At 36.1% G+C, this 22,878-nt stretch overlaps 2 protein-coding genes across 3 annotated transcripts in view; one reads left to right on the top strand and one right to left on the bottom strand.

The window, feature by feature from the left end:
* Positions 1-3,084: 3,084 nt before the first annotated feature.
* TRIM59 (tripartite motif containing 59) lies at positions 3,085-17,601 on the top strand. Of its 2 annotated transcripts, none has more exons than XM_081302470.1 (3): positions 3,085-3,193; positions 4,329-4,402; positions 15,489-17,601. In XM_081302470.1, exon 3 carries the CDS (start codon positions 15,492-15,494, stop codon positions 16,701-16,703), a length of 1,212 nt encoding a protein of 403 aa, XP_081158596.1. In that variant the 5' UTR covers positions 3,085-3,193; positions 4,329-4,402; positions 15,489-15,491; the 3' UTR covers positions 16,704-17,601. The 2 variants fall into 2 exon arrangements, with proteins under 2 accessions (XP_081158596.1, XP_081158595.1); XM_081302469.1 differs by having other exon boundaries at positions 3,098-3,234.
* A 1,201-nt stretch (positions 17,602-18,802) lies between these two features.
* SMC4 (structural maintenance of chromosomes 4) overlaps positions 18,803-22,878 on the bottom strand; it is a 33,142-nt gene continuing 29,066 nt past the window's right edge. The window contains exons 19-24 of the mRNA XM_081302598.1: positions 22,116-22,260; positions 21,744-21,917; positions 20,966-21,148; positions 20,607-20,839; positions 19,976-20,159; positions 18,803-19,583 (exon numbers count right to left, since the gene is read on the bottom strand). Coding sequence (XP_081158724.1) covers positions 19,431-19,583; positions 19,976-20,159; positions 20,607-20,839; positions 20,966-21,148; positions 21,744-21,917; positions 22,116-22,260 — 1,072 coding nt within the window. The 3' untranslated portion in view covers positions 18,803-19,430. The remainder of the gene's footprint in view (positions 19,584-19,975; positions 20,160-20,606; positions 20,840-20,965; positions 21,149-21,743; positions 21,918-22,115; positions 22,261-22,878) is intronic.

Raw genomic sequence — 22,878 nt, 5'->3', positions numbered from 1 at the left:
CTCATTTTAAGGTGACCACCAACATTGTTGACAGGGTTTTCTCCTCTGAAAATGACATTTTTCTAGACAAACTCCAAGATCCTTCCCAAGTCCAAATGTCTCAATTTATGTGCTCCATTGCATCACACAGCTGAGTGTTTTTTCCCAAGGAAAAATGACCTTTTATGAACTGTTAAGATTTATTAAAAGGGCAACTCAAGAGTTTACGGTTCACTGTCACTACAGTCATGATGCCAGTTGACGCTGTGTTTTCTTTGAAGTCATAGAAATGAACCATAGGAGCCTTCTAACTTTGGAAATCACATGTTGTCTTTATTATAATTCTGCTGAGATCACTGTGATGGGAGATTACAGAGGGATATTTAGTCTGTAGCTATTAAAACTCCAAATCATAAAGTGTTTTGGCTCACCTGCAGGACTGCCGCAGTCTGGCTGGGCACAAAATTACGAGCCACCACAGCCTTGTAGATTCAAACAGCAATTCTTTATTCCGAACTCACACCGGCACTCTACAAGCAAGTTCTGGGGAAAATCCACACCTCCACTGGGCTCTGTATCCCAAAAAACTCTCTGAATCCTGGAGAACTCAAGGGGAACTCAAGGAGCGGGTGCGCCTGAGGCAGCAGGATACGCCCTATTCCCAGCAGGGTACACCTTAAACCTGGAATCGCCCTAAACCCAAGGAGCGGGATACTCTCTAATCCCAGCAGGATACACCCTAAACCTGGATCTGCCCTGGTCCTTGAGCAAGGTCACTTTTCATGCAATGTCACTGCAAATGACCTGGGTCATGCCATGCATCATTCTTACTTGGCAATGGCTCTCAGCACAGGGCACTTCTCTGTTACTGAGATCTTCTATTTTAGTGATTAAGACAGAAAATATCTAAGTAGGGAGACAAACCTGAGAACCAAAAAGTTATCATAAAATTTAGTTTTTCTTGCTCCCTTGATGTATGTGCTAATAATTGCAAGTGTTGTATCTTCTTCCATTATTCTATCAAAAGGAGATTCATATATAGGGAGTATATAGGTAGACCCAAAGTAGCTGAATTTTCTCACCTTCCCCTCTTTTTTGGGGGGGGGGGCGTGGGGTGGGTTGCTGAGTATTCAGCATGTGATTTTTATGTTTGTGGATTTTAAGCATTTACTCCTGCATTTGAGTTTTAATTCTTTTGTCCCACCTTTCCAAACCAATAGTACCTCTGTAGGTAGAATGCAAGAATTGCAGTCTACGAATCAGTCATGGTGACTGCCACTAAAGAGGCTGCTGCTGTTTCTGTAGGCTCCTGTAGTTCTCTACCATCTCCTCTCTTCCCCCATGTGGGATTACAGAAATCTTTGGCACAGTTGGGAACCTCCTGGGCCTGTAAACAAGACTCCCTAGAGGAACAGATTAGTCTCTCCTTTGTGATGTCTTTAACTTCCTCCTATCAGGACCTCAGTAATCTGTTTTGGGACTATCATACTTTTTCTTTCTACTTCTTCAGCATTAACTGCTTCTTACCTCGAAAGTTATTTTTCTAATCCGCTCAGGCTTTTTTGTAAAACAAAATCCAGAGAGTAAGGAGAGCTAATTCTGCTTTCTTGTCACATGCATTAAAACTTTTGCAGTGAGGAAGCCTAGGGGACAACAGGTTGAGAAAATTAGATCTAAAAACATTAATGCTCAGCTATATTAATTTAATCCTAGAGGCAACTACAGTTATGGGAGGGAATAATTTTATAAAAGTATAGAGCATTTATTGCCATGCAAAGATATATATATATATATATATATATATATATATATATATATATATATATATTTTTTTTTTTTTTTTTTTTTTACCAGAAGCTAAAAAGCTATTAGGAAACTACAAAGATTAAGTAACAAAAGTACAATAAAATTGAAATATACACACACACACACACACACACAAATGCGCCAGCATGAAACAGTGGGTATCCCTAGAATCCACATTTCATAAACAACCTTTTAGGAAGAGTATGTCACAGCTGAATTGGTGAAGACACCTGAGATTGACTAAGGTCTCATTAATATTGTCTTGATTTCTGCTTTATATTCTCATTGATATTTTTCTATAATCTACTGGTTAAAAGCCTAATATCTGAATGTTTTGGCAATACCAGTACACTAAGTTCATAGTTTCATCACAGCAGTAGATAAAAGAATTTTAGGCGAGGGAAGCTGTATTAGGAGGGTCTTGAGTTAACAGTTGAGAAACTATTCAAGAAAAAAAGGGGAAAGGCCTTTTGGCCTCTGCTTTCTAATCCTATGAGGAATTGGGTGCAGATGAACAAACTGTTAACTAAAAGCTGGTAATTCTTTTGCAACTGTCATCTCTAGGAAATTTCACAAAATGATAAAAAAAAAGGGGGGGTGGGGGGAAGAAGGGCGGGCGAGAGGACTTCCTAATGAGTCCTAAGGCTCCTACTAAATCTTTCACTTCTCTGAATACAAGAGAGCTCTAAAGCCCCTTCTATGCTCAGTTACCCCGTGGGTCTAGGTCTCCAAAACGTGGAGACAAAGGGCAACTCAGCAAAAAGGACGATGCACGTGTGTCCTCGGGGCTGTGGAGACTTCGGGGACCACGGAACTCCTGAAGTAACTATGGCAGTGCTTTAAAATCCTAGCATCACACCGTGACAGCGTGCCTCCATGTAATAAACATTCCCACAAAGATGCCTCAAGAAACCCTCAGCCGTCCCAGCGTAGCTCAGGCCCGCCCGACCCCGCCTCTCCCGCAGCCCTCAGCGCCAAGACGCTTCCTCCGGCGGGACCCCAGCCCGCGAGGCACACCACACCCACCCAAGCGCTCCACAGCAGAAGAGCTGCTCTTTCTCCCAGCACCTCTGCGAGTTTGGCCGCTTGCGCCTTTTGCGCAGGCGTAGAAAGCTGGGCGTCCGCCTCAGGCCGCGCCCTGTTGCTCACGCCCCCACCTCTGCTGGCGCCAGCGGCCGTTTACTTTCGAACGGCGGCCCCGCGCTTTTTCCCATTGGCAGATGTTGCGCAGTTGAACGTGGCTTGGAGACTGCGTCTGCGCAGTCAGGCTCTGCAAGGCCCCGCCTCTTTGGGGGCACCTGAAGTCCTTTGGGGCGGAGGACTGGGACGCTTGGCACCTCTCATCTGGCGGCTGCTGTGGTGTTCTGTGTCCTCGTGGTGGACTTACCTCGTCGCCCACCTCCTCGCTGTGAGTCTGAGGACTTTCTTTTGCGATCTGAGAAGGCGGCTGTAAGTCCCTTTTCTTTTGCTGTAACGCAGGCTGCTGTACTGGTGTATTTGGCGGGGAAGGTAGGGGCTTGATGATGGAGAGGGTGGGTGGGCTTGGGTGCTGCATCCATTCCCTTGTTTGCCACATGTGTTTGGGGAACAACTTCCCTTTCTGCAGTCTGGAACTGCATTGCTCTGAAGGAGAAGGTGCTCTGTTGGGGGTGATGGTGAGCTTAGCGGGACTATGCCGAAAGGGTCAACCTTGGCGGAGCCTGGGGCGGGGGAGATCGCGGATGTGGAGGTGGCGTGTTAGCTGGGAGCCTGAGGAGGTTTGTTAGAAACCTTCGAGAAGGGGAAGGAAGAGTGCTGCCATTTTGAGCCCCTTCTTTGTGTGAAGTTTTCACAGACTTAACAGGGGAAGTTGTTAGTATGCCCATTTTGCAGATTTGAAGCTTCACTTTTGAGAGTATTAGTTAAAACAGACCCAGAGTCCCACAACTTTTCTGTACCAGAACTGTGAGCTTTGAATAACCTAAATCAATAGAGATTTGACTGAGTGGTCAAGTCTTTCATGGATGCTTCTTGTCTTCCTGTTAATTTTAAGCAGTCTAAAATGACTGAATATTTTGTTCGTCGTCACCATGTTAGTTAATAGCGTCGAAAGCTCGTTGAGATATTTGATGCCGTTAAAAGAGTTCCTTTGTATGCCGGGCGCAGTGACCCACCCCTGTAATCCCAGCGGCTCAGAAACCTGAGGCAGGAGGAGCCCAGTTTCCAAGCCAGCCTCAGCAGTTCAGCGAGAGACCCTGTCTCAAAAAGGTCTGGGGATGGGGCTCAGTGATTTAAGTGCCTGGGCTCAATCTTCAGTACAAAAAAAAAAAAAAAGTTCCTTTGTGTCAAAATTGGGTTTTCAAGATGCAAGAGATAGCTCCACTTGCAGTCCAACAACTGTTGGCATTTGTCACTACTTTTCTAAAAACACAATGAGGTCTAAGTTCTGAAAGGTACACATCAAAGACAGTGAATTAGCAGTCATTCCCGTGACATCGTATTTAATATATTTTTTTTTGAGAAACTAAATCTGAATACTAAAGATAAAATTATTTTAATTTTAGAACAACAAAGAATCTGGAAAAGTTGGAGAAGATAAAGTATATCCAGTATCCGAAACAGGAGATCAATAAAGGAGGTAAACTCAGAGCTTAAGTGAATATAAAAGAGATTTTTATGATTTCATAGTGTATGATTTAAACTGTAAGGTGAAATTTAAAAGTCTCTTGAAAAAAGGTATACGTTGGTGGTGTATAAAATTATAACATTATAGAAGGAGCATAAAGTGAAAAGTAAATAATGCTGTCATCTGACTTTAAAGGTAGTCATTGTTGACGCTTCCATACCATTCCAGAAATTTTGCAAGGATGTGTACATCTCAACACACACACACACACACACACACACACACAAATTGAATTATTTCATACATACAGATATGCAAATTAAATTTTTTGTTATTTGGATAAATTTTTATTATGTATTTACATATTGATCTCAATCATTTTTGGTGAGTCATAACTAGCTGTCCTTTGAAGGAAGGTATCATAATTTAATCAAGCAAGGTGCAAATTTGACTTTAGGTAATGCTAATATTGACTTTTGAGTAAATATTTTGCTGAGTATTTTTCACTATATTTTCACTTTGAAAAGTATTAAAAAAGCAATTAAAACCTTTTCATTAATGCTTTCTTATTTTGGGGAAAAACAGGTTGATATAATAAAAGAAAAAAGTACACAATGGGTAAAGAATTAAAATCATATCTGATCATAGAATTTTTTTCTTTTTAAGTTTGAGAGTTATGGTGATGCTTTATTATTTTTGTGTATATTCATACATGGCAAAGTAATTTCTAAAAATTTTCTCTTATGCTGGTCTTGTGTACCTAGCTATTCTGGAGGTTGAGGCAGGAGGTTGAAAGCTAAAAGTTACTGGGAAATTTAGAGGAGATCCTGACTCAAAATAAAATTTAAAAAGGCTGAGAATGTAGTGAAGTGGTAGAGCTCTTTCATGCATGAGGCTATGGATTCAATCCCCAGTGCCACATATACAAAAATCATGTATGTATGTAGGTGATAACAGTGGTAGCTTTTCTTAAGGAAGTCTTGAATTGCGTGAAATGCAGTTTTTATCAGGACCACAAAGATGTGAGCCCCAGTCTGGGTGATGGCACCACTTGAATTTTCCTAGACTTTCTTACCAGAAGTCCTGTGATAAGTCATCTAACTCTGTAATACAGTAAATATCATTTCTTTTCAAATATTACAAAATCTAATAAATGTTTTATAACCATTCTCATGTTTGGAGATGAAAGACAGTAAAGCTTTATGAATTTGAAACCTAAAAAGTTGTTTACAGAGGAGAATGAGTATAGTATTTTTGATGTTGTGTAATTCTCCTTCTATTATCATCATATCTGTTATCTTATATGCTGGTTAGATACTATGGAGGCACATGTCAGCCCTTTCTGGTGAAAGACTTCATAAAAAGTTTGGAAGTTCAAACATGTTTTTGACATTTAAACACAAGAAATTTGTGAAATAATTTGTAAGTAGATAATTCAGCCTCATTTTTCTGAGATTTAAAAAATATTCGTATTTCTTGGTGCTTTCAAAAAAAAGTGTGAAACTTGAACTAAGTAGTTAAGCTTTTAGTACTCACTGGAGGAAAATATGTCTTTGATTTTCCGTTTTTTTTTTTTCCTTTTGGTATCAGGGATTGAACCCAGAGGCACTTAACCACTGAGTCACATCTCCAGTCCTTTTTTATATTTTATTTAGAGACGAGTTTTGCCGAGTTCATCAGGGCCTCACTCAGTTGCTGAGGCTGGCTTGGAACTCAGAATCCTTCTCCCTCAGCCTCCCAGACTGCTGGGCTTATGGGCGCGTACCACTGCACCCAGCAACTTTTTTGTGTGTGTTTTAAAAGCATGAAATAATATAAACTGATTTTGAGATTATTTTGGCAGAGGAAAGACTTGATAATAATCATGACAGTTAAAAACTTTTTTTAGGTTTTTTATTGTATTAAAATACATAATATGGGGCTGGGGTTGTGGCTCAGCGGTAGAGCACTTGCCTAGCTTGTGTGAGGCTCTGGGTTCGAGCCTTAGCACCATATAAAAATAAACAAAAAATAAAGGTATTATGTCCGCCTACAACTAAAAACTAAAAAAATAAAAAAATAAAGGTATTGTGTCCAACTACAACTGAAAAAATATTTAAAAAAATAAAATACATAACATGATTTTAATATTTTTTTAAAAATTCAGTTTCTTTAAAAAAATTTTTTTTTAGTTGTACATAATACCTTTAGTTGTACATAATACCTTTATTTATTTTTTTGTGGTGCTGAGGAGCGAACCCAGGGCTTCACACATGCTAGTCAAGCGCTCTACTGCTGCTGAGCCACAACCCCAGCCCTAACATTTAAATTATTCATTTTAAGAAATGTACGGGGGCTGGAGATGTGGCTCAAGCGGTAGCGCGCTCGCCTGGCATGCGTGCGGCCCGGGTTCGATCCTCAGCACCACATACCAACAAAGATGTTGTGTCCGCCGAGAACTAAAAAATAAATATTAAAAATTCTCTCTCTCTCTCTCTCTCTCCACCCCCCCACTCTCTCTTTAAAAAAAAAAAAAAAAAGAAATGTACCGTTCAGTGGCATTATATACATTCTCATTTTTTTTTTTTTTTTTGGTAACTATTTCCAGAATGTTTTCATCTTCCTAGACTGAAGTTCTGCACTCATTAACCAATAACTACAGTCTCCCCTCTCTCAGGTCCTGACAACTGCCATTCTACTTCCTTTCTCTGGATTGCTTACTTTTTTTCATACTGTTTTTTAGATAATGTGAAAAATGGATTTTTTCTTCCATTGACATAATTGAATGAATTGTATTAATAGATTTTCTGCTACTGAATTAACTATTTCTGATGTTATTAGTACCAGTATGTTATTAGTATGTTATTTAGTACTGGTAGAGTGGTAGAGTATTATGTGTGTACACACAAGTGAGTGCACGCATATGCTGGGGATTGAATCTAGGGCCTCCCTCATGCTAATCATGTTTACCACTGAACTACTTTTTTAGCCGAGTCACAATACAATATTTTTTTATACTCCTGAATTGTTTTTATTAATGTTGTGTGTAGGATTTTACATCAGTTTCCTTCTTTTTTTTTTTTTTTTTGGTTCCAGGGGTTGAACCTAGGAGTGCTTAGCCACTGAGCCACATCTCTAACCCTTTTTAAAATTTTTTTTATTTTTGAGACAGGGTCTTGCTGAGTTGCTGAGGCTGGCTTTTAACTTGTGATCCTCTCTGTTTCCGCCTCCTGAAGTTCTGGGATTACAGGTGTAGGGTGTCCTGCTGGCTTAGTTTCCATTTTTGAAATTGGCCTATTTTTAGTTATATTCTGTTAGATTTTGGAATCCTGTTATACTGTCTTCAAAACAATTTGCAAACTTCTTATATTTACTTTCTGTTACAGTTGAGCAAGAAATTGTTTCTTTAACATTTGACAGAACTCAAGAGACTCTTCCCTCCTTCCACCCCTCAGTAGATACCCTATGAGCCCTGGTCCTGGTCCCAGAGTATTTTGGAATCCAGGTATTTCTTGCACATATTAGGCAAGAGCTTGACCAGTGAGCTACATTCCCATCCTCATTCCTTTTTTTTTTTTTTTTTTTAATAAAAATTTGAGAAGGTTGTTGCTCAGGCTGGCCTTGAACTTGGGATCCTCCTACCTTATTCTCTTGTGTGGCTGACATTACAGGATTGTGTTATTACCTAGCTTTAAAACAGCAAGTATTAAAACATAGTTTCTATGGATCAGAAATCTAGGAGTGGCTTAGCTGGTGCCTTATGTCTGCTGCCACTTAATGAGTTTGAAGTGAAGCTGTTGGAGTCATAGTCTTTACTGGGCCTGAAGTATTGCTTTCAAGCTCACTTATGTGGAAGGTTGCAGTCTTAGTTCCTTGTGGGGTATTATACTTAAGGGCTTAGTTCCTCACCATACCAAGTGTGCCTTGGTCTGCTTATAACATTGGTAGCTTGTTTCCCTTAGTGAGAGTGCTTCAAGAGAGGTAAAGAGACAGAAGCTGTGGTCTTTTATTACTTGCAGGTGATAATAGTACCCTCACTTCTGTGTATTTTCTGTGTTAGAAGGGAGTCACTTGGTTCAGTCCACACTCAAGGGGAGGAGATTAGAAAAGAACCCAGGAAGCAGAGGTGGTTGGGGGCCATTTTAGAGGCTGACTGCCTATCACAGATAGCTAAGGCTTGTTTATTTATTAAAATAAACAAACCAGCTTAAGAGGGTTTCTTTGTAAGGTTTGTCACTCTAACAATTTATTTTTGGTACTGAAGATTGAACCAGGGTGCTCAACCACTGAGCCACATCCCCAGGGCATCCCCCTTTTTAATATATATATATATATATATTTTAGTTGTAGGTGGACACCATATTTTTATTTATATGAATAAATATGGGGTTTGAACCCAGTGCCTCACCCATGTGAGGAAAGGGCTCTACTACTGAGCCCCAGCCCCAGCCCTTTTAATATTTTGAGACAGGGTCTAGCTAAGTTGCTTGGGGCCTCAGCAGGCTGCCTTTGAACTTGAAATCCTTTTGTCTTGCTGTGATTACAGGCGTTCATCACTGTGCCTGGCTTTACTCTTGCAAGTTTGTGTTTTCTTTCTTTTTTTCTTGTTGATATTGAGAATGAACCCAGGACCTCATTCATGCTAGCACTCTTGCCACTGAGCTAAATCCCACTACAATTTTAATTTTTCTAGTACCTTTATTATTTTATTCAGGTTGTTTTTTGAGAAATGGGGTCTGGCTGTGTTGCCCAGGCTGGTATTGAACTTGTGGGCTCAAGTGATTCTCCTGCCTCAGCTTACGAGATAGCTAGCTAGAGTATAGACGTTTACTGTTGTACTTGACTCAAACTGTTTTTTAGCAGAATCTTCATTTTTATATTCCTTCTTTTTTTCCTTGATTAATGAAAGTGTATGGCTTCAGTTTTGTCTGTAGAATTTTTTTTTCACTCATTATATATATTCTGGTTATCTACTGTGTAACAAAATTCTGAAGGTTTGGCTAGTTGTTTGTCGAAGAAGTTTTTTTCACTAACATATCTGACATCTCATTGCTTTTCCACCTGGCCTCTCTTCAGCAGAGTATCCTAGATTTCTATTCTTTTTTTAAAAATATATTTATTTTTAAGTTTTAGATGGACACAATATCTTTATTTAACATTTATGTGGTGCTGAGGATTGAACCTAGTCCCTTGTGCATGCTAGGTGAGCACTCTACCACTGAGCCACAACACCAGCCCTAGCCTAGATTTCTTATATAGCAACTGGTTGCCAGAATTCTTCCTCTTTTTTTTTCTTATTGACAGTTCTGGGGATTGAGCCCAGGTCCTTGAGCATGCTAAGCAAGCACACTGTACCACGGGGCAACACACCCAGCCCAGCCAGACATCTTAAAGGCTATACCTAGAACTCAAAACATTGCTTCAACCATATCCTATTGGTCAGAGCCATCCCTTATTTTCCTAGTGGGAGAATAGATTTCATCTCTTGACTGGAGAGTAGCAAAAAGGGCACATCATAGAAAGCATATATGAGAGATAATTGTGGCCATTCTTTTTTTGAAAATTAGGATCATCCAAAAAAAAAAAAAATTAGGATCATCCAGAGGAGAATCTTGAGACCATTATAGTTTTGTTTTGCTTTTTTCATCCTGCCTTTCTGCCTGTGTGCTTGTAGGGTTGTCCATGTATCTTTAACATTTTATAAATTTTTTTAAAAATTTAGGGGTTTAGCAAAATTGCCCAGTCTGGCCACCAGCTTGCAGTCCCACTTCAGCCTCTCTAGTAGTTTGGGATTCAGGCTAGAGTCACCACAGCTGGCTAACATATTTTTATTTGCATGTTAATGATTAAAAGTGAAACCACTGTGTAATAATAAAAATAGCAGACCCTTGCCCATACTTTCCCTACTCATGATTCCTACTGTCCAGAAATAAAATCATCTCTTTTAACTGTTTCTTTTGGCATTTACTTCTGTATTTTCAAATAATATGCTTTTACTATTTTTTCCCCCAAGTATGTAATGGCTTTCTTATAAGGGAAGATTAATAATTAGTTTTTGCTGGGCACAGTGGCCCATTCCTGTAATCCCAGTGATTTAGGAGGCTGAGACAGGAGAGTTTGAGGCCAGCCTGGACAACCTAGTGAGACCTTGTCTTAAAATAAAAAATCAAGGGGGTGGGATTGTGGCTCAGTGATGGCTCACCTGTCATGTGTGAAGCACTGGGTTCGATCTCAGCACCACATAAATATAAAATAAAGATAATGTGTCACCTCAAACTAAATAATAAAAAAAAGAAAAAAAAAAAAAGTCAAAAGAGATGGGAATGTAGCTCAGTGGTAGAAAGTCCCTGGGTTTCAATGCCCAGAAACCTGACCCTACCCACTCCAAAAAAAAAAACCCACATTTTTTTGTTGCTCTGGTAAAATCAGTTTTATGATATATGTGTGTGTGTACACATGTAACGTAATATGACTATGTTAATAAAACAGCTAGGATATATAATATTTATTCTCTTTTTATATCTGTTCCTTTTTCCTGAATTTAGTTTTTTTTTAATGACCTCTCAGTATGTTCAAGTACATGAAAAATTTTGTCAGTTCCTTTATTTACCTAAAGACACCCCTGTATGTGTCTTTTTTAGACACATTGTTCTTTAGGACTGTACTGTTGTCCTGGACTTTGTTTCCTTGTTATCCTGATGAGAATTATTTTCTTTTCTCCTGCAGTAGCTTCATTAAGAATGATTGGCAGGGTCTCATTTGTGAGAGGTTTCATGTCTAGTTACCTTTATATCAAAATGTATTTTAGGTTCCATTAAGGAAGGCTTTTTGTCCCCTGAGAATATCGAAAGCATTGCTTCATTGTTTTCTAGTTCCAATGTCATTATTGATGTTTTCACTTTTTAAAACTTAGTAAATTTAAGAGGTTCATATAAAGTTGTCATCCCCTCCATCCCACTGCAGGTTGCATAAAGTTTTATTTTTTTGTTGCATAAAGTTTTATTTTTTTGTTAAAAGCAGCTTTATTAGGGTGTAAGAGGCACAACAAACTGCATCCATCTCAACTGTACAATTTTTTTTTAGCTATTAGGTTATTATCTCTTTTTTAAATTTTTTATTCTAATTTGTTATATATGACAGCAGAATGCCTTACAATTCATATTATACATATAGAGCACAATTTTTCATATCTCTGATTGTATACAAAGTATCATCACACCATTTATGTCTTCATACTACTTAGGGTAACGAGGTCCATCTCATTCCACCGGCTTTCCTACCCCCATGCCCTTTCCCTTCCCCTCCCACCCCTTTGCCCTATCCAGTTCATCTAATCCTCCCATGCTCCCCTTCCCAACCCCACTGTGAATCATCCTCCTTATATCAGAGAAAACATTTGGCATTTTTTTTGGGGGGGGGGATTGGCTAACTTCACTTAGCATTATATTCTCCAACTCCATCCATTTACCTGACAATGCCATGATTTTAGTCTCTTTTATTGCTGAGTAATATTCCATTGTGTATATATGCCACATTTTCTTTATCTGTTCATCTACTGAAGGGCATCTAGGTTGGTTCCATAGTTTAGTTATTGTGAATTGTGCTGCTATAAACTTTGATGTGGCTGTGTCCCTGTAGTATGCTGTTTTTAAGTCCTTTGGGTATAGACCAAGGAGTGGGATAGCTGGGTCAAATGGTGATTCTATTCCCAGTTTTCCAAGAAATCTCCATACTGCTTTCCATATTGGCTGCACCAATTTGCAGTCCCACCAGCAATGTATGAGTGTGCCTTTTAATCCACATCCTCGCCAACACTACGTTGAGATGTAATGTAGTTTTGATTTGCATTTCTCTAGTTGCTAGAGTTGTTGAACATTTTTTTTCATATATTTGTTGATTGATTTTATATCATCTTCTGAGAAGTATCTGTTCAATTCCTTGGCCCATTTATTGATTGGGTTATTTGTTTTTTTGGTGTTTAGCTTTTTGAGTTCTTTATATACCTTAGAGATTAGTGCTCTATCTGATATGTGAGTGGTAAAAATTTGCTCCTAAGATGTGGGCTTTCTATTCACCTCACTGATTGTTTCTTTTGCTGAGAAGCTTTTTTATTTGAATCCATCCCATTTATTGATTCTTGATTTTAATTCTTGTGCTATTAGAGTCTTATTAAGGAAGTTGGGGCCTAATCCCACACGATGGAGATTTGGGCCTACTTTTTCTTTTATTGGACACAAGGTCTCTGGTTTAATTCCTAGGTCCTTGATCCACTTTGAGTTGAGTTTTATGTATGGTGAGAGATAGGGTTTAATTTCATTTTGTTGCATATGGATTTCCTGTTTCCCCAGCACCATTTGTTGAAGAGGTTATCTTTTCTCCAGTGTATGTTTTAGACACCTCTGTCTAATATAAGATAATTGTAATTAAGTGGGTTAGTCTCTGTGTCCTCTATTCTGTACCATTGGTCTACAGTGTCATACTGATCTCTGGAAAAATAGTGCGCAAGTGTGATAGCAACCTGTAATCCTGTAGTTCTTAGGCAGTAACCAGTCAGAAAGTTCCTGGCCTTATTAAAAAAAAATTTTTTTTTGGCATGTCCCTTTTAAGTTATGATTTCTATCTAATTTGATACCCACAGTTTTTAAGAAGTCTGCAAGAGGGTAGTCAGAATAAAATTTGATTCACTGATATTTAAATTTAATCTGTAAGTTTCTGGTAAATTTTAATAAAAATTCTACATACTGTAACAGTAACTTTGAGACCATGATATTTTATTCTATTATGTTCCATTTTATATAAGCACTGGAGATGGCTTATTATTATTATTATTATTATTATTATTATTTGAATATTCTCATTCTAAAGAAATTCAAGCTTTTGGGTCCCTAAATACATTCTCAGAGAAGTTTTCTCTAGCATTTTGACAAGTATAGAAATAGGGCTTTGGAATGAAATGTTAAGAGTTTTTAGGGCTAGTTATGCTTCTTATACATTAAATAACTCTAATAATATTAAATCTAGGTTGAATGTCTATTTAAATTTTATTCTAGCTGCTCTGTGTATTCCTTCATTGTGCATATGACATCACTGAAATACTCTTGAGAAATATGTTTTTCTTGGATGGTTTTTGAATGACTTCAGTGTCTCTGTAGGTGTGAGGTAGAGTTGTAAAGGTTTTCCAACATGCATTCACTTGAATTTATCTGCAGTGATTATTATCTTCTATGCTATTGCCCAATTAACTTTAGTTTCCTGGAATGCTTCACAATTCAAATTTAGTCTCTGTATGACACAGCTTGGCTCATTAGGGATCTGAATTTTTTCAATCTGAATAGAGTATTTCCTGATGGACTCTCCTGCTAAAGCTTTTCCTAAATAGAAATTTTGCTATTAAAAACACTTTTAAGATTCAGCCAATGGGGAATGAATGTTTAATGTGTTAAGTTGTGTGTGTAGATTGTAGAAATATAGCATAGTTTAGACATAATTCCTATCCTTATTCAATTTTTTTTTTGATTGAATCTAGGAATGCTCAACCGCTGAGCTACATCTCTAGACCTTTATTCTCGAGACAGGATCTCACCAAGTTGTCAAAACTGGCTTCCTTGTGATCCTACCACCTTACTTAGCCTCGAAAGTTGCTGGGATTGTAGGTCTGGGCCACTGTGCCTGGTACAAAATTCTTATAAATAAAATCTCTTATGTGCTATGAAATAAAAGTGCAATAAGATTAACAGAGTCCTAAACTGGTGCAGAGCCAGCTTCATGCTGAAGGATAGGAGTTTGGTACATAGTAAAGGAAGCTAAACAACTAAAGTCTACAGAGGTTTTTAATCTTTCTTAAAAGTGTATTTAGTTATTTTTAGATGCTGTTTTCACAGACTTTTAATCTAAAAATCTGGTGTAATACAGGAGGATTTGATATTCAATAGTATTTTACATGAATAGCACTTGGATTTTCTTGTTTTGTGTGTTTTAACAGTGATATAACTTATTTTTTTTTCCCATCAAAGGGGTAAGTCAGGCTTCTGTTGTTGAAAATATCAATAGCTTGCGAAGAAGTCGTTACTTGTGTCAGTAAATTTCTGAACTATTACTGGATTTATTTTTCTGTCTCATACACATTTTTTAGTGAAGGAAAGATGATTAATGGTGTACTTTATCTTCTTTAGCATCTGTACTTTAGTTTTTAAGTACTCAGTGCTTCAGAGTCAACTTCTTCATATTTCAAACTGATTTTTATTTCAAGGTCTATTTAAAATCCTTTTCTTTTCCAAATATTCAAGTTAAAATTATTGCTTTAGAAAATTTCACTGTGGACTGGTTTAATTCCTAGCTCATTGGTAAAGGGCTTTCTTAGCATGTACAAGGCTATATTCTGTTTTCAGCACTGCAAAAACAGCAGCATTCATCTATAATCCCAGCAATTTGGGAGACTGAGACAGGATTGCAAGTTAGAAGTCAGTCTAGGCAATTTAGTGAGATACTATCTAAAACAAAAAAGGACTGGGTTGATTCAGTTCCCAGTACAAAAAGAACAAAACATGAATGAGCCAACTAGGGACTATGTTTCCTTTTGAATTAAAGAACTGAGCCAACTCGAAGCATGTTTTTTCCTTTTGAATTAAAAAATATTATATTGCTAACTCTGTGTAAACATTATGTAGTAGAAATATTTATTTTTGTTTATTCATTATATACATATCTTTTGACAATGCAAACTTTCTTATTGAAAATGTTAAAAATTCATTTAGCTATAAATTTTGATTTTAGCATAATGAAAAAAAGTTGCATATAGTAGTTGTAATTAGATTTCAGCAGAATATTTTGAATTTTTCTTAAGTGTTCAGTACATGGTAACAAATTTAAACGACTAATTTGAAGCATTGTATTACGAACTAATTGGAATCATTTTGCTTGGGTTGCCTTTTCAATAAACTCTTAAAGATTATCAATTCAATATTAGATTAGGATTTGAATTACTAAGAATGTCGTTTTTAAAAATTTTTAATAATTGTCCTTTTCAGTGACAAGTATAGTGGAGGTTAATGACTGAAACTTTATATAATAGATGTATTTGTTATATGTAAACTTTAAATATACTTCTTTCTCTTGACAGGAAATGCACAATTTTGAGGATGAGTTAACGTGTCCCATTTGTTACAGTATATTTGAAGATCCTCGTGTACTACCATGCTCTCATACATTTTGTAGAAATTGTTTGGAAAATGTTCTTCAGGCATCTGGTAACTTTTATATATGGAGACCTTTACGAATTCCACTCAAGTGCCCTAATTGCAGAAGTATTATTGAAATTGCTCCAACTGGTATTGAATCATTACCTGTTAATTTTGCATTAAGGGCTATTATTGAAAAGTACCAGCAAGAAGACCATCCAGATATTGTCACCTGCCCTGAACATTATCGGCAGCCATTAAATGTTTATTGTCTTCTAGATAAAAAATTAGTTTGTGGTCATTGCCTCACTATAGGTCAACATCATGGTCATCCTATAGATGACCTTCAAAGTGCTTATCTGAAAGAAAAGGACACACCTCAAAAACTGCTTAAACAGTTAACTGATACACACTGGACAGATCTTACTCGTCTTATTGAAAAGCTAGAGGAACAAAAATCGCATTCTGAGAAAATGGTCCAAGGTGATAAGGAAGTTGTTCTCCAGTATTTTAAGGAGCTTGTGGATACATTGGAACAGAAAAAAAAAGTTTTCCTAACAGCTCTCTGTGATGTTGGCAATCTGATTAATCAAGAATATACTCCGCAAATTGAAAGAATGAAAGAAATAAGAGAGCAGCAGCTTGAATTAATGACAGTGACAACTTCATTACAAGATGAGTCTCCACTTAAATTTCTTGAAAAAATTGATGATGTCCGCCAACGTGTGCAGATCTTGAAACAAAGACCACTTCCTGAGGTCCAGCCTGTTGAAATTTATCCTCGAGTAAGCAAAATATTAAAAGAAGAGTGGAGCAGAACAGAAATTGGACAAATTAAGAAAGCTCTCATTCCTGAAATGAAAATCTCTTCAAAAAGAATGCCATGTTCCTGGCCTGATAAGGATGAAAAAGAAGTAGAATTTTTTAAAATTTTAAACATTGTTATAGTTACACTAATTTCAGTGATATTAATGTTGATACTCTTTTTCAACCAACACATAATAACCTTCTTAAATGAAATCACTTCAATATGTTTTTCTGAAGTCTCTCTGTCTATTTACCAAAGTTTATCTAACAATCTTAATGATTTAAGAAATATACTGTGTCATACCTTATATTTGCTAAAGGAATTCATGTGGAAAATAGTTTCTTATTGAAAACTTAAATCAGAATTGTAAATAGGCTCATTGTATATAGCAGAAGCTAACCACTGCTAAATGGAGAAATAGGGGTAGCATAAATAGCAACCAAACTTGATTTGCAACAAATATATATAGAAATGTTAAAACTTATGCTTTTGTTGAAGAGATGTCAGACATAATAGTTAAGTCATAATTAGAAAACTACAATAAAATCTAGTAATTGATTTGGAAATTAATTTTTATTGGTTTGAATGAAAGAGGTTGACTTAAAGCTGCTGGGACCATTTAAACATTTTATGCTATTGGCTTTGCATTTTTCTCACTATATAGCTTTTAGATTAAAACATGGCAAAATTCTCAAAAAAAAAAAATCCTTAAAAACTTGAAGCCTTTGAATGGATAAGGATGTTAAAAGATTAAAAGGTCAAGCAGCAAAGTCTTGTGGCAAAAGACTGCTTTAAGATCTTTTTGGTCAAAGAGAACTAGATAAAGAGCGCCAAAATGTTTAACACCTTTCCAAATAAAGCTTTTGGATAGTCAATATTAGTGAACAATGACAATTTCTAATATTAAGATTTGTCATTCGGGAGCTGGGTGTGGTGGTATAGGCCTGTAGTCCTAGTTATTTGGGAGGCTGAGTTATAAGAATCTCAAGTTCAAGGTCAGCCTGGGCAATATAACAAGATCCCCTCCCCTAGCTCGTTTCTCAAAAAAAAAAAAATTTTTTTTTAAGAACTGGGGTTATGGCTCAGTAGTGGAGCTCTTGCCTATGTGATCTACAGCACTACCAAAAAATATTTTGTAATGTTTTAGTCAGATCAGTTCTTGGATAAAAACTAGAACATGTTACTAGATAGTCATGCTGATGATATACTTCATTTCCAACAGATTTTGATAGCATTATATTCATCTTGTCACATGTTCCCATGGGTAATGCAAATTTATATTGAACTTTTCTTAAGGGATGAGCCTATTAAGCCAGAACTCAAATTCCCTTAATGGGCTGTAGTTGTGGTGCTTGCCAGAGGACTTTTGGCCCATTACCTGTTAAATCCAGAGCATACAAACTCATTTGCTTTCCAAAAATCCCAGACTGGCTGCTCTTGGATGACCTTTCTGGGCCTTATTTGGTTCAGAGACTTTCCAGGTCAGTAATGTTCTTAGCCCTACAGATTATGTATAGGTAGGTTATAATGAATGAATGTAACTTTGTTCAGGGAACTAGTTCTAAAGAACTCCTTAGGTCTTATTACCAGCTGAGATTAAGTCAACACAGATGATGGCATTACATTGATATAGGATCACACTTGGTCTACATTCAGCACAATCATTGTGTGGTCAGAACATTGGAAGGGTGTTAATGAGAGGTGAATTATGTCCAGCTATTAAAGACAATTTTAAGAAGCAGCGGTATCTGGTACATAGACTTAAGCACTACATGTTTGCTTAGAAATCTAAAAAAGCAATAAAGGACATTGTAGTTTAATGACCATTTAGATCAAATGCAGTTATCCTGTTTCCAGTAACTATTAGCAAAAAATGTGTTAGCTTAACCCATTTTTTTTGCACATAAGAAAACACACAAGGTCATATAGGTAGTAACACATGGGAGAACCCATGGATTCTTTTCAGTTTATGCTCAAATTGAATTGGCCAAGACTAATTAATAAATTAGGTGTTCTAAGAATTACTTGTAGCTAGAAATCAAAGTGTATGTATGCCCATTAACAGCAATACAGCAATTTAAGCTTGACATGAGACTACTATGCTTCTTTTGTATTTCACAGGATGAGACTGTACCCCTTTAAGTACATAATCTTGAAATTTTCTTATGTGTAAGTAATTCATTTTAATAAACTCCTTTTGGTATTTTATTTGCATTGACTGGCTTAATGAGGTGGTCAAAATTAGGATGGTAGCTCTGGAATTTTCATATGGGCACTAGGTATTTTGTTGGTTTTAGCTGTTCAATAATTTCATTCACTTCTCTCTCCAATTTTAGTACTTGATTATAGCAGTGCTGATACCAAACCATATCCTAGCCCTTTAATTAAACTTATTTTTCCCTTATGAAACCTTGATTTCAAGCAATGACAATACTTGGAAGTTTCAGATTTTGCTTTATTTAGGTTCATGCTGCCAGTGTTTACATTTTCAATGGCTTTAGTATGATGCAAACTATGTTGGATTTTTAATACCTAATGAATGAGGAGTTAATTACTGAGGATATCTAGAGATTTAAGAGCTAAGGCAAAGACTTGATTCAATACAAAAATTCCTTCTGAAAACTGTTTCCCAGACTATTTCTAGTAGCATAACTTCCTAATAAAATCCTGACAATCTGTTAGGTAAGTTACCTAAATTTTAAATGGGCACATCAAGTTTTAGAAATGTACATTTAAAACTCTTCCCTGTAAAAATTCAGAATGACTGATATGCAAGAAAATGTTCCTATTTAGGTAATAAAAACAGTGATTGTCAGAATTAGTAAATTGAGTGGAATGCCTTAAGAATTTAAACAAGACTAGCTAGCCTTTCCAATGTAGGCCAAGTCACCTACTCTCTGGCATTTTATTTTCCTCCAGTTTGCACTTAACAAACAAAACACATTCTTATACACAGAATATATATATTTTATACAATAACTAACAGCATAAAATAAAATAGAAGCATTTTGTCATACAGTTTAGGAATATTTATACAACTCTAATTCAGTTTGAAGACTCTTCAGTATGAACAAGTTCAACAAAGTCCTTTTGATGCAATTTCTTTTGGGTTTACTGCAACACTTTTTGTAATATTGTATGTCTTGTAAATTCCAATAAGTCGATCTGAAATCTCAAACATGTTATTTCGAAGAGAAATTATTATGAACTGAGCATTTTTTGTTTGTTCCTAAAGAGAAAAACAATAAGGAATATTAAGTAGTAGCAGGTAAATCACATAATAAACAGCTAAACTTTACTTTCAAGTATTTTATTTTTTTTGGCAGTGTAAGTTCAACATTACATAGATATGTTAACATTTAATCAGTGTGAGCTTAAGAGGAAAATATGGGAGCATAACTGTAGAAATCTAATAGAAAAGATCTAGGAGGAGACCTGGGATTCTAGCTGTGATTCTACTAATTTGCATCATCAATTTATTCTTCAAAATAAACAAGAAATTATTTGGTTAGTTCAGTAATAAGAAAGAATTTAAGGAATTCTATCTATATGTAATGTGTATGGAAACCACAAATCTTCCAGAATTAAAAAAAAAAAAAACCAAAATCCACCATTACTTACATATATATAAAATGCAACAATGGACACATTTTTAAAATCAAGGGCTGCATCAATCTCATCCATGAAATAAAGAGGAGTGGGTTTGTAGTGGTGAAGAGCAAATACTAATGCCAATGAGCTAAGTGTCTTCTCTCCTCCTGAAAGGTTGAAGATCTTCTTCCAACTTTTCTTAGGTGGTCGAACACTGCAATAATTACGAAAATCTTTCAGTTACATTACTTGTAAAGCTGAGGTTAAAACTTCATGATTTGTTTTCTATAACTGATTTCTACCACCTTTCTACTTGGAAATCTCATTTGTTTTTTCAAAAATTGGTATATGTTCCAACTGGTAAAATTCATATACCAAATAAAAAATAGCAGTTTAATGTACTGCTTGCTGTTCTTTCTCCTTATTCTGTATAATTTCTCAGTCTTTATGTAGATTGAAAAGGCTTGAAAATTAAAAATGTAGGAATTAGAGAAAGATTAAATATCTGCTATTTGCATGTAATTTATGCTGTAAATTGCCATTACATTTAAACAGATAAATATTGATCTTCTAACCAAGATGTGTAGATCCCACCTTCACATTTCTCAAGAAATGTCAATTTGGAGAACATGTAAAATAGGCCACAGGATTCTAAACAAACCTGAACATGATTCCTTCAGAGAAAGGATCCAAGCTGTCTACAAGCTCCAGTTCAGCATCTCCTCCTAAAGTAAGCATTTGGTAATTTTCCTTTAATTTATTTGTTATTATATAAAAACCTGCCATAAATTCATTAAGCCTTTGTTTTCGAAGATCTTCATAAGCCTGTCTAAAGCTATCTCTTTCAGAAGTAATTTTGTCCAATTCTGCTACCCGTTGCAAATACAATTCTTCCTGTGAAAAGATTGTAAGAAAAATCTATTCAGATATAAATTTGAGATCTGAATTAGCATTAAAGGTCCTAATTTATACTAAGAACTAAAAGAATTTGACTATTACATATAAATAGTCCATCCATACCTTCTTTTTATATTCTGCAATGGCACCGAGGTTTGGTTTCATTTCATGACACTGGGCTTCCATAAGTGCAATCTGATTTGTTATAGAATCTGGATTCTCAATTGCTTTGAGATCCTCTTGGCTCAGAACTGAAACCTCTTCAACAGGACCATCTTCTATAGGATGTAATGATATTTTTGAAATCTGAAAGTTCAATTTATATAAGAAGAAATGGTTCTATGATTCATTATTAGTTTTTTGTAATATTGGGAATTGAACCCAGGGGAGCTCTACGACTAAGCTATATCCACAATGCATTTTGTGTAAGTTTTGGTCTTATCAAGTTGCCAAGGCTGGCCTTGAAATTGCAATCCTTCTGTTATAGCCTTTTCAGTTGCTGGGATTATGGGCATAGGTCACTTTTTTTTTTTAAATGAACATGAAAAAGTACAGTCATGAAAACATGGGATGAAAAAGTAACTGCCCTATACTAACTACTAAACAGATTTCTCTTAATATTACTACTGGTAATTATACCCCTTATAAATCTGAAAACTGATTATATCACAGACTTAAGAGTCAAAATATATTTCAAAAAACAAAACACCCCAAACCTTTTTTCATGAAAAATTGGTATAAAGTTAACTAATGGCAGCAATCTCACCTTTTTCTTAAAATTTTTAGTTGTTGATGAACCTTTATTTATTTATACTCAGTCCTGAGAATTTAACCCAGTGCCTCACACGTGCTAGGCAATCACTCTACCACTGAGCTACAACCCTAGCCCCTGCAATCTCACCTCTTTTTGCCAATATTTTATTTTAGAATTATGTTCAGCAATGTGACCATCTATTTGTTCAAGTTTCAACTTAATACTAAGTGCATCTTTTTGAAGAGCATGTTCATTTTCTTGAATAACTTTTAATTCTTGAAGTAGATCACGATGTTCTTTCTGGATCTCTGGTAAGGACTTCTAAAAATCAAGAAGAACTGCTATAAGGTTATGATCTTCCCAAATAGAACAGATATATATTTTCACATTACAAAGATGGGAGTTAGCAATCTCTTCCAATAATTCACAGAAAAGCTGTAGTTTTCATAAGCTTAGTTATAAAAACTTTTAACCTACTAACTTACTATAAGGCACTGAGGTTGTATATCTAATTCTTACCTCTGCAGCATTTGTATTGTTTATGACCTCTGTTGCTTTGTCCTCAAGACTTTTTAGCTCTGCTGTTAAGTCACTAACTTCTTTCTCAGTGTCTTTTATTTCTTTCTCTGTGAGAACAATCGAGTCTTGTGCCTTTTTAAGATTTCTAAAGAACCAAAATGACAAAAAAATGTGATTAATCTGTTGCTTCTGTAAATATACCACTGAGCCACATCCTTAGCCCTACCAAAGAACTTTCAGTGACATTTTTTTCTCCAATCAGATTTTTAAGTTTATGGTTTACTCAATCATTCTTAGTTCTTATGCATTTATAAGTACCTATGGAATCAATTATTTTACCACACTCAATATATTAATAAAACTTCTTTATATAAATTTATATTGTCATCCAATCTTTGACTATCATGTCAAGTTATCTATCAGATCATCAAGCATTTTTGTCAATTTCTTATCAGATTTAGAGATTCTTCAATCTCTTAAGCATTCTTTTTTTTTGGGTACAGGGGATTGAACACAAGGATGCTTTACCACTGAGCTACACTACTAGGCCTTTTTATTTATTATCTTGAGACATGGTCTAACAGAGTTGCCGAGTCTGGCCTTGAATCTGCGATCCTCCTGTCTCTGTCTCCCATGTCACCGGGATTACAGGTATACAGCACCGTACCTGTGTTAAGCATTCATTTGCTCCTAACAATAAACAAGTGGTTTTCCTGTTATCTTTGAAGAAAAGACAGTGGATTAACCAGATTATTCGGATAAA

Source organism: Spermophilus citellus (genome assembly GCF_964194105.1).
Source record: "Spermophilus citellus genome assembly, chromosome: 7".
Taxonomy (NCBI): domain Eukaryota; kingdom Metazoa; phylum Chordata; class Mammalia; order Rodentia; family Sciuridae; genus Spermophilus; species Spermophilus citellus.
This window is presented reverse-complemented; position numbering and strand designations above follow the sequence as displayed.